The sequence below is a fragment of the Schistocerca serialis genome, chromosome 12 (assembly GCF_023864345.2).
Source record: "Schistocerca serialis cubense isolate TAMUIC-IGC-003099 chromosome 12, iqSchSeri2.2, whole genome shotgun sequence".
NCBI lineage: Eukaryota > Metazoa > Arthropoda > Insecta > Orthoptera > Acrididae > Schistocerca > Schistocerca serialis.
Genome location: NC_064649.1, coordinates 141,531,092 through 141,543,619, shown reverse-complemented (window position 1 = coordinate 141,543,619; position 12,528 = coordinate 141,531,092). Strand labels below are relative to the sequence as shown.

Genomic DNA, 12,528 nt, shown 5'->3' with positions numbered 1-12,528 from the left:
CGTGTGTTTCTATGATAATACAGATGCGTTTATTGAAATCTGCTGACGTGACTTTTATATGTTTTTTTACACTTGAAATAGAGTATCACGTAAATTAAAGTGTTGAAAGTGATGCCTGTAAAGTCAGACTCATATTACATTTTGGAACGTATCTGTCATAATTCGGTTACAGGAGTAAGTATAACTGTTTCTCGTTCCTACTCATAGGTTCCCTAAGGATGAAAACCGAAGACAGCTTTGGATACAGGCCCTGAAACGGAAAAGCTTTAAGTCATCTGCACTTACGCGCCATTTTGTATATACAAGTGAGATTATAATAAGGTAAGAGCACCTATAGTCGACACATGAAGAGCATTTTTTTCTGCCTTGTAATACTATTAAATAAATGTAGGTTCAAAAATTATTTTCTGAAACTTCAGAGTCTCACCTTTCATATAAAATATCATTTTTTTTAAACTGATAGTTTAAACTTTTGTAAAAATAGTAGGAACTGAACCTTTGAAGTGCACCTAAAATTGACACTCTAAAATGGACCTGCTCCTAAAGTCGACAATTTTGGGACCTATAGTTGACATAATTCCCATATCCCATTTTCTTTTATAAGTGACTAGAGCTCAAAACGCGGCGAATCCAATATTTAAAGTTTTGACACGAGGTCACTCTCACTGTTTAAAAGAATTTTAACGACATTTTACTTTAACTGATAGTTTATAGTAATTTAATTCCGCTGCCCACCAGAGGGGCGTTCGATATATTTTTTTGATTTTATAAATGGTACTGTGAACAAATCAAGGTCAAATGTAGTTCTGACATAATTTTTCGCAAACAAAAAAGTAATTTTTGTTGGAAGCGTTTGGCAGTCAATTGAGAAATGTGGGTAAAATACGATACAAACACAGGATGGCAGACCGCTCATTTGAAATCCCGCCACGTTTTGCCAACAGTCACGTGGTTTATGTTGGAGCCACACCAGCCCTATAGCTTCTGCACAGCAAGGCCAGTCTACTAGTATCTATGGTCGAAGGCAGTACGCTACACCGCCGCTTTTGCACCAAATGCATAAAATTATGTTTTGTGGATATGTGCAGCTATTTGTACAGGGAGTGGCCGCTTTCTTCGGGCGCAAGCATTCCTTTCTTTTCCTTATGTTAGCATAAAGACACCATTTCTCGTCACCAATAAAGATACAGGGTAGGAATGATTCGTTTTGATCATGAGCCAGCAGAGAAAGCAGAGATGCACCTACAGCCACCAGCTGTCATTTTGACGTAGAGCATGTGCTATCCAGACACCAGATTTCCGAATCTTCCCCATTGCATGCAAATTTCGCACGATGGTTGTTGATCACAATTGATCACATTTGCCACTTCTCGTGTACATTTAAGTGTACCACCGTGGATAATGCGTTTTAACGATCTACATCAAACCCCGAAGCCCTTTCTGAAAGCCGAGTCACTAATGCCCAAACGATCCTCCTTAAGTGGGGTTGGACGTCAAACGGGACGACTTGGAGCAGGAGAGGCACCACAGGACATTTTAATTTCCACTGTCTATACTTTTACAAGTAATTTCATAAAACTTTGAAAGCGTGATCAGGAAGGATTCAGAATTCACACTCATAGCAGTGGAGGTTCGAAAACATAACGAACTAATCTTTTTTACATGTGAAATTTCGTCATTTTTTAACTTACTAATGGCAGCATTTGTTGCTATAGGTACACTTTTCTTCAAAAGTAAGAGAGATGGTTCGATGAATTTTGCACAGCAAACAAACCATACTTAAAGGTGTATGAAACTCTAGAATTTTCCAAATCGATTAAAAACTGTGGTAAAAATTGAGGTAATTAACTACAAAATTTGTGTTTTTTCTAAACATGAAGTTTAAAATACAACAGATCATTCTTTTTTCATAAATTAAATAAATTCTAGAGTTTCATACACCTGTAAGTATGGTATGTATGCTGTGCAAAATTCATCGAAGAATCTCTGTAACTTATGAAGAAAAGTGTACCTATAGCAACAAATGCAGCCATTAGTAAGTGAAAAAATGATGAAATTTCACACGTAAAAAAAATATTTTGTTATGTTTTCGAACTTCCACTGCAATGAGTGTGAATCCTGAATCCTTCCTGGTGATGCTGACAAAGTTTTATGAATTTATTTGTAAAAGTATAGACACTGGGATTTAAAATGTCCTATGATGCCTCTCCTGCTCCAAGTCGGCCCGGAAGATTAAAACTCTGTGACGGACCGAGACTCGAACTCGGGACCTTTGCCTTTCGCGGGGAAGTGCTCTACCAACTGAGCTACCCAAGCACGACTCACACCTCGTCCCCACAGCTTTACTTCTGCCAGTATCTCGTCTCCTACCTTCCAAACTTTACAGATGCTCTCCTGCAAACCTTGCAGCACTCCTGAAAGAAAGGATATTGCAGAGACATGGCTTAGCCACAGCCTGGGGGACGTTTCCAGAATGAGATTTTCACTTTGCAAGAGAGCTTCTGCAAAGTTTGGAAGGTAGGAGACGAGATACTGGCTGAGGCAAAGCTGTGAGGACGGGGCGTGAGTCGTGCTTGGGTAGCTCAGATACAGCTGGCACGGTATCTCAGCGTGTTCGGTCAGGGGGTTAGTTACACTCTTTAATGAAAAAACTGAGTGAACGAATCAACGAACAACCTGAACGTTTGCCATGAGACGTCCGCCCCGAACATATACAACGAAGAATATAGAACAAAATGAGATCAACAAAAACAAAAGAAAAGAGATGGTAGAGCACTTGCCCCCGAAAGGCAAAGGCCCCGAGTTCGAATCTCGGTCCGGCACACAGATTTAATCTGTCAGGAAGTTTCATATCGGCGCACACTCCGCTGCAGAGTGAAAATCTCATTCTGGATCCTCCTTAAAACTTTAAAACATTCCTCTTTTGTCGGGTACTGCTCAGTGGCGTTACCCCCATACACGGATCAAATGCATCTGCTGCTGTCGCCCCATTACTGAACTCAAACAAAAGAATATGTCGGAAACGTTCCGATTTCTCCACTTTGCACTCCATTTTCTAGCTTCCACTGCTCCACTCACTACCTCCAAATGACAAAATGACAACATGTAAACTCAGATAACAACAGTGAACAACAAATAAAAATGACAGTCGATAAATAAACCCACAGCATTCAGAATACTAACGTGCAAAACAAAAACGGTAGGAACTTATGCACTAAGCCAATGTAATGAAGTAGAAACTGAATTAAGCTGCTCAAATATTCAGTCAGATCTTGTTAAGATTTCTAAATGGTGCAAGGATTGGCAAAAAAGCTTTAAATGTTCAAGAGTGTAAAATCGTGCACTTCACAAAAGGGGGAAAAAAAGGCAATAGCAGATGATTATAATATCAGTGAGTCACAGTTTGAATCGGCAGCATATGACTATAATATCAGTAAGTCACAGTCTGAATCGGTAGCATAGGGCTATAATATCAGTAGCCGGCCCGTGTGGCCGTGCGGTTCTAGGCGCTTCAGTATGGAACCGCGCGACCGCTACGGTCCCAGGTTCGAATCCTGCCTCGGGCATGGATGTGTGTGATGTCCTTAGGTTAGTTAGGTTTAAGTAGTTCTAAGTTCTAGGGGACTGATGACCACAGATGTTAAGTCCCATAGTGCTCAGAGCCATTTGAACAATTATAACATCAGTAAGTCACCGTATGAATCGGTAGCATATGGCTATAATATCAGTAAGTCACAGTTTGAATCGGTAGCATATGGCTATAATATCAGTAAGTCACAGTTTGAATCGGTAGCATATGGCTATAATATCAGTAAGTCACAGTTTGAATCGGTAGCATATGGCTTTAATATCAGTAAGTCACAGTTTGAATAGGTAGCATAGGACTATGATATTAGTAAGTCACAGTTTGAATCGGTAGCGTATAGCTATAACATCAGTAAGTCACAGTTTGAATCGGTAGCACAGGACTATAATATTAGTAAGTCATAGTTTGAACCGGCAGGATATGACTATAATATGAGTAAGTCACAGTTTGAATCTGTAGCATATGGCTATAATATCAGTAAGTCACAGATTGAATCGGTAGCATATGACTGTAGTATCAGTAAGTTGCAGTTTGAATCGGTAGACACATACAGATAGGCCGGCTAGGGTGGCCGAGCGGTTCTAGGCGCTACAGTCTGGAGCCGAGCGACTGCTACGGTCGCAGGTTCGAATCCTGCCTCGGGCATGGATGTGTGTGATGTCCTTAGGTTAGTTGGGTTTAAGTAGTTCTAAGTTCTAGGGGACTGGTGACCTCAGACGTAAATCCCATAGTGCTCAGAGCCATTTGAACCATTTTGAACATACAGATACACTCCTTAGGGATATGAGACGGAATGATTGGTAGAATACTGATGAAGTGCAATCAGTCTACAAAGGAGATTGCTTAGAAGTCGCTCATACGACCCATTCGCGATTACTGCTGAAATATGTGGAACCCATACCAAATGGGAATAACAGGGGATATTGAACTTATACAGAGAAGAGAAGCACGAATGGTCAAAGGTTTGTTTGATCCGTGGGAGTGTCACAGAGATAGTTAAAGAACTCAACTGTAAGACTCCTGAAGACAGACATAAACAATCCCAATAATGCCTATTTACAAAGTGTCAAGAAGCGGCTTTAAATGATGACTCTAGGAATACACATAGGGATCGTGAGGACTAGATTAGATTAATTACTTCACACACAGAGGCATTCAAACAATCATTCTTCCCGCGCTCGGTACGTCAATGGGAGGCGAGGAGTTCTTGATAATTGGTATAGTGGGATGTACCCTCAGCTATGTTCTCCACAGTGGTTTGCAGAGTGTAGATGCAAGCGTGACATTAGCTCGTGCAGCTGCCGCGCGACACAGATTTCGTTCAGAAAAAAGGGGCAACCACTCCCAATGGAGACAGACTGACTGAGTGATACTAATTTCTGAACAGCTCTGTCAGTATTTTTTTCTTTTTTTTTTTTTCTGCCGCCGACCTTCCCGCCAGCTGGAACGGGAACGAAAGCGACTCTGCGAAGGCCACTTCCGCAAACAAAGGAAGCTGCAGCGGCGTGAGTCTGCGCTTTTTTCGGGGTAGCATTCACCGCAACCGGGCTTCGATGTCAGGGTCCGCTGGGGACGCGTCCGAGCGAAACGTCAGCTGTGGGGCTGGCGCCGTGGTTGCCCACGGCTGTGTCCGACCGCCGCACAATGGAGTAATTTGTACCGACATCCTGGCCGACATTGCAATAATTAAAGTCTGCACAACGACTGCAGCAACTATACACTGATCAGCCAGGCCATTATGACCACCGACCTACTATCGATATAACCCCGTCCAGGCGATAGCAGCGTCGCCTCCGCCAAATAACAGCTAGTCAGACGCACGCACGGTACATGTTTACGTTTTCTCTGTGAGGTACTGGATGGGTTAAACAAAAGGTTTCGAACACTGGCCATATTTTTTGATGAAACTAAGGCGTTTGATTGTCTTTAAATGCGAACACTTTAGGTTAGGCTTTACCGTGACTGTGGAATTCTTTTAGATAAGCTAAATCATTATGGTTTGAGTGGGGCAGTGCACAAATGGTTTAATTCATACTTAACTGGAAGAATGCAGAAAGTTGAAATAAGTTGTTCATGTGATGTTAAAACAACAGCTGATTCCTCAAACTGGGGGGGGGGGGGGGGGCTATCAAGTACGGGGTCCCACAGGGTTCGGTCTTAGGTCCTTTACTGTTCTTGATATACATTAATGACTTACCATTCCACATTGATGAAGATGCAAAGTTAGTTCTTTTTGCTGATGATACAAGTATAGTAATAACATCCAACGACCAAGAACTAAGTGATGTAATTGTAAATGATGTTTTTCACAAAATTATTAAGTGGTTCTGAGCAAATGGACTCTCTTTCAATTTTGATAAAACACAGTATATACAGTCCCGTACAGTAAATGGCACAACTACAGTAATAAATATAGACTTTGAACAGAAGTCTGTAGCTAAGGTAGAATTTTCAAAATTTTTAGGTGTGTCCATTGATGAAAGGTTAAACTGGAAGCAACACATTGACGGTCTGCTGAAACGTCTGAGTTCAGCTACGTATACTATTAGGGTTATTGCAAATTTTGGTGATAAGAATCTCAGTAAATTAGCTTACTACGCCTACTTTCATTCACTGCTTTCATATGGCATCATATTCTGGGGTAATTCATCATTGAGTAGAAAAGTATTCATTCCTCAAAAACGTGTAATCAGAATAATTGCTGGAGCCCACCCACGGTCATCCTGCAGACATCTATTTAAGTAACCTCACAGTATATATACAGTCACCTACCAAACAGCATCAAAAGCCTGACAGATAGCCTACTAACATTTAAAAATAAATTAAAAGAATTTCTAGATGACAACTCCTTCTACTCATTGGCTGAATTTTTAGATATAAATTAAGGGGAGAAAAAACAAATTAAACATTAGTGTCATGCAATATTTGGTGTAATGTAATATCTTGTACAGACATCTTTTATTAACCTGACATGTTCCACATCATTATGAACTGTTGTATTCATGATCTATGGAACAAGTATTAATCTAATCTAATCTAATCTAATCTATTGACATTAAATGAAACAACAAATTTACTGTTACCAGTCACCATTTTATTTATTTCCACGAAGCGTTTCAAAGGTTTAAACCTCCATTGTCGGATGGATTTATATTATTATTTATTGTTAATAACAATATGATGGAGGTTTAAACCTTTGAAAGGCGTCGTGGAAATAAATAAAACGGTGACTGGTAATAGTAAACTTGTTGTTTCATTTAACAGCGTTTGATTGTGTTTATCACAAGATATTACTCCAGAAGTTGGACTATTACAGAATACGGGGAGTAGTTAACAAATGACGCACCTCTTACTTTAGCAACAGACAGTAAAATGTCATTATTCACAGTGTTGAGAATGGCTGTGATGTGGGGTCTGAGAGGTGTACTGTGAAGTGGGGGCTGCCCCAGGGATCAGTGTTGGGGCCACTCCTATTCCTTATTTATGTAAATGATATGGCCTCTAGTATTACGGGTAATTCTAAAATATTTCTGTTTGCTGATTACACTAGCTTGGTAGTGTGCGCAACATTGGCTCGCTTTCAAGTAATGCAATTCATGGCATAAGTTCATAGCTTGTAAAAAAAATAAACTAACGCTAAATCACAGTAAGACTCAGTTTTTACATTTTCTAAGCTTTCGAAATGTGGTACTACAGAAGAATGCTGAAGATTAGATGGGTAGATCACATAACTAATGAACAAGTATTGAATAGGATTGGGGAGAAGTTTGTGGCATAACTTGACTAGAAGAAGGGATCGGTTGGTAGGACATATTCTGAGACATCAAGGGATCACCAGTTTAGTGTTGGAGGGCAGCGTGGAGGGTAAAAATCGTAGAGGGAGACCAAGAGATGGATACACTAAGCAGATTCAGAAGGATGTAGGTTGCAGTAGGTACTGGGAGATGAAGAAGCTTGCACAGGATAGAGTAGCATGGAGAGCTGCATCAAACCAGTCTCAGGACTGAAGACCACAACAACAACGACACACAATGCAACAAAACCTGACGTTTCAATTTCGCAGACTGGGCATATTATTAGTGAAACTGAACAGTTCCTATTTCTAGGTGTTCAGATAGATAGTAAACTGTCGTGGAAAGCCCACGTTTAGGATCTTGTTCAACGACTGAATGCTGCCATTTTTACTGTTCGAACAGTATCTGAAGTGAGTGATTGTTTGACACGAAAATTAGTCTACTTTGTTTATTTTCATTCGCTTATGTCGTACGGTATTATATTTTGGGGTAACTCTTCTCATTCTAAATGGATATTTGTGGCTCAGAAACGGGCGGTTCGCGCAGTAAGTGGTATAAGTTCGCGAACCTGTTATCGACCCCTGGGTATTTTGACATTGGCGTCTCAATATATATATATTCCTTGCTCTCATTTCTTGTTAACAATATTAGCTTATTCCCAAGAACAAGCAGCTTTCACTTAGTTAATACTTGGCCTAAATCAAACCTGCGTTTGGATCGGACTTCCTTAACTCTTGTGCAGAAAGGTGTGCAGTATACTGCTGCATCCATTTTCAATAAGCTGCCACTAGAATTCAAAAACCTTAGCAGTAATCCACGCGCTTTCAAATCGAAACTGAAGTGTTTCCTCATGGGTCACTCCTATTTTGTCGAGGAGTTCCTTGAAAAATTAAGCTAATTCTTGTTGTATTGTTGATTGCATTTACTTAAATTTCTGGCTTGACTTTTTTCGGGTTCATAAACATTTTATTTTTATCTGTTACTACATTTATGTTGTAATTTCATGTACTGACACGTTCCATGACCTTGGAGATTTGCTCCTCAATTTGGTCCTATAGAACTTGACGTGTAAATAAATAATAAATATGGTATCGGAGAACATGCTGCCTGTTTGTAGAATTCTCCACAGTATTGCTTGAAGAAATTTTATTAATTTCAGTAACCTGTGCTTATTTTTTTGTCCTTTTTCTGAATCCTATCAGTAAAAAATCTTTCAGGTGAGATGGAGTTACTTTCCTCCTCAGGTGTGGGCAATCCTGTGGTGTATTCTCGGATGCTGAACTCTTCTTCCTCTGAACTGATGTCTTAATGAGTGGTGACGTCTTCTTCCTCTTCTTTTGACAATATCTTAATGGTGCCTTTGATTTTGTCTTCTTTCTATTCTGCAACAGTCTCTTTGAGGTTTCTATTGATAAATTCTCTTCAAAAGAGATATTTTTTCCAATTGCATCAGTTATGTGTACTAGTTCTTTTAGTTCCCTCAGCGAAAATGGATTATGCAATCTTGGTTCTGTGTCCGCTAAACTTTGTTGACTAACTGATTGAGTTTTTCCTTCATACATATTATTTTGGTTCAAATGGCTCCAAGCACTATGGGACTTAACATCTGAGGTAATCAGTCCCCTAGAACTTAGAACTACTTAAACCTAACTAACCTAAGGACAGCACACACATCCATGCCCGAGGCAGGATTCGAACCTGCGACCGTGGCGGTCGCTTGGCTCCAGAACGTAGCGCCTCGAACCGCACTGCCACTCCGGCCGACTATATTATTTTGTTTCTTTATATATATACTCATGATCATACATCTGTTGCCTTAACTTAATTAGACTAGGTGGAAGTTCCAATATAGTGTTACTTTGAATATGGCTGTTTGTAAGTATTGTAAAGGCAAAGAGTTCTTTGCCTTTACAAATGTCTGCTTGTGTCTGTATATGTGCGGATGGATATGTGTGTGTGTGCGCAAGTGTATACCTGTTCCTTTTTCCCCCTAAGGTAAGTGTTTCCACTCCTGTTATTGGAATGACTCCTTACCCTCTCCATTAAAACCCACATCCTTTCGTCTTTCCCTCTCCTTCCCTCTTTCCTGACGAAGCAACCGTTGGTTGTGAAAGCTTGAATTTTGTGTGTATGTTTGTGTTTGTTCGTGTGTCTATCAACATTCCAGCGCTTTCGTTTGGTGAGTTACATCATCTTTGTTTTTAGATTTATTTTTCCCAAAACTCTTTGCCTCTGTATATGTCTGCTTGTGTCTGTATATGTGTGGATGGAAATGTGTGTGTGTGCGAGTGTATACCCGTCCTTTTTTCCCCCTAAGGTAAGTCTTTCCGCTCCCGGGATTGGAGTGACTCCTTACCCTCTCCCTTAAAACCCAAATCCTTTCGTCTTTCCCTCTCCTTCCCTCTTTCCTGACAAGGCAGCCGTTGGTTGCGAAAGCTAGAATTTTGTGTGTATGTTTGTGTTTGTTTGTGTGTCTATCGATGTGCCAGTGCTTTCGTTTGGTAAGTCACATCATCTTTGTTTTTAGATATATTTTTTCCCATGTGGAATGTTCCCTTCTATTATATTGATACATTTATTATGGTGACAGTCATGTTCTATAGTTTTCTCAGTAACTTCCTGTAACCTCTGAGTGCTGACTTGCCCTCATTCTTGTATAGCCCAGTGGCACCCATTGTGATTACAACATGATGTCTTGTTTCAGATTATTTGTTTTGGTTGTTAGGTTTTCAACTACAGTAGTTAATGTAGCTCTGGATGTGACGTTCACCTGCTTTATTTCTTCATTGATAGTCCTCACTGTTGTCAAACTGCGTTTTTATACTGGCTGAAAAATGATTTGGGGGGGGGGGGGGGGAGGAGGGGGTGGAAGTTCAATGCTGTCTACTGTAAATGACGTAGCTGACAATGGCACAGTTGCATTTTACAGTTATTTACTTTCACTGTTCACAACCCCCCCCCCCCCCCCCACACCAATATTACACAGTTAATTAGGCCAGTTCAATGTTGGTTAACTTTTGACAAGCCTCATTAATAGTTTGCAGGCAAACTTCAGCACACTGCTACAATAATTTACCATTGAATATCTATGAGCTGTAAAAACATAACCACACAAGTCTTGTGGAATAATACGGTTACTGGAACAGACACTGCCATTGTTTTAATACATGAGCTATTTGTGTTACACTTATCTCATGATTAAGTTGATGCATTGTTGTTGATCTAATGAGGTTTCTCGTCTGAAAACTGACTGTAGACTGACTGTCCCAAGACCAAAAATCGGGCCTTTATATGTTCTCACAACAATAGGTGCTGAAAGTATACATTGTTTTGATGTTTACTTTACAGAAATAAAAACATAACTCATTCAATTAACTCAATATATAGAAAATTCCTTCTTTTTAACAGTTCCTTCTACTACAATGGTTAGGCCGAATTATTTGTTTAAATAATGAAATTAACAGATACAGTCATACAAACAATACTTTTGACAAAACTGGAAATTACTTTGGAATTAATTAATGGCTGACTTTGCTAATATATTTTTGAATAGAGCCAAATAAATATTTTAAGGCTCCTAATGAGTCTTTTTTCAATGTTTATAATTATTACAGAATTTATATTTGTTTATAAGTCAACAATGGAATCTAAGTCACAGAACAATTACCGATTTCACCCTATAACGAAAGATATTAACTAGGAATAGTCAAAATAAATTAGGAAATTGATGACACACACAAAAGTAAACACAAAATTAGACCTGGTAGTATATTCATTAAGACTGAGGGCCAACCTTTTCTTTTATGGAAATGCAGATTATACTCATGTACGTTAATGGTAATTATGCAAAAATGTAAATAAAATGAATTTAAGGAGGCAGATGGCAGAACTAGAGAGGTAGTAAAGAGATCCCAGCTTGCTTTTGAACCTTAATTTAGAGATATGACTGAGTTTTATTATTTTTAACTTTAACTGTAACACAGTTGGAGAAAATCGAGATTAATGTTCCTATATCTGAAAAACTACATGAAAGTTTGTGAGCAGGTATATTACAAGTTACTACCGCTACTGAAGCAAAATCATGGCATTAGTTTGAATGGGCACAAAGTTAGATATTTCATGCATAAATATGTAATGTAAAAATTTACATATTTTAATAAATTAATATCTGTAGTTCTTTTGCATTTCATTTCTTAATTCTGCTTCAGTCAATATAAATAACAAGGATATGTTACTGCTAAAAATTTAGTGTTAATTTTATTGATTCCAAAGATAAAGGTACATAAATTTTGCTTCTTTAACATTGGGAACATAGCACTTGCAAACTCCTCTTAAGTCTTTTCATTGTATCTCACTTAAGTAAAACATGCATTTCTGCCTTCTTCCTAGACATCCAAGAGATCCATCTCCGTGGAATACAATGTGTGAAATGTTACGCTGCTTTGGTGTGCAGCACATTTAACATGTGAAAGAGTACAAGCCTTCTCAGCAGCACGAGACGGCATACATATGGAAAGACAAACTTGTGTGTCATCTTCAGTTGGCTATAATGCTATACATTGTTTGTTTTATAGGAACAATGGTGTCAGTGGGTGTGTTCAGCCACGTAATGAAGATGGACGATGCCCTGGTGGGAGTCCTCTCATGCACCAGCAAGATCATCTCAAGCTTCATGTACGCCTTCAGTTACACCACATGGATGATCTACATGGGTAAGTAAACTCACTGTAGGAGGTATGATCTAAAACTCAAGGGAAGTTTTGTTTTTCTTAGAGAACCCTTATTTATTCATCATCATAAACTTTACCACCTTCAGAGTAATCCCCCTCAGATACAATACATCTGAGCCAATGGTTTTTCCAAACTTGGAATCACTTCTGGAACTCAATCTTTGTTATGTTGTTTATTGCCTTAAACAATTCTGTTTTTGTCTCATTGATGGTGACAAAATGACATCCTTTTATGGCTCTCTTCAGATACGGTCCCAGAAAGAAGTCGCAGGGGGTCATGTCCAGCAAATGTGGTAGTGGAGGCAACAGCATAGTGTTGTTTTTAGCAAAAAAAACCATGATCAACCTTTGATGTGTGAGTGCGAGCATTATAATGATATAATTTCCGTGAGTGGTTTTGCCACAAATCTGGTTGTTT

The 12,528-nt window shown here is 39.2% G+C and overlaps 1 protein-coding gene across 1 annotated transcript in view; it reads left to right on the top strand.

Moving 5' to 3' along the window:
- The window catches only part of LOC126428004 (solute carrier family 46 member 3-like), a 510,919-nt gene that overhangs the window by 474,283 nt on the left and 24,108 nt on the right, over positions 1 to 12,528 (top strand). Inside the window, exon 6 of the mRNA XM_050089887.1 lies at positions 11,955 to 12,092. Within this exon, the coding sequence (XP_049945844.1) occupies positions 11,955 to 12,092 (138 nt within the window). The remainder of the gene's footprint in view (positions 1 to 11,954; positions 12,093 to 12,528) is intronic.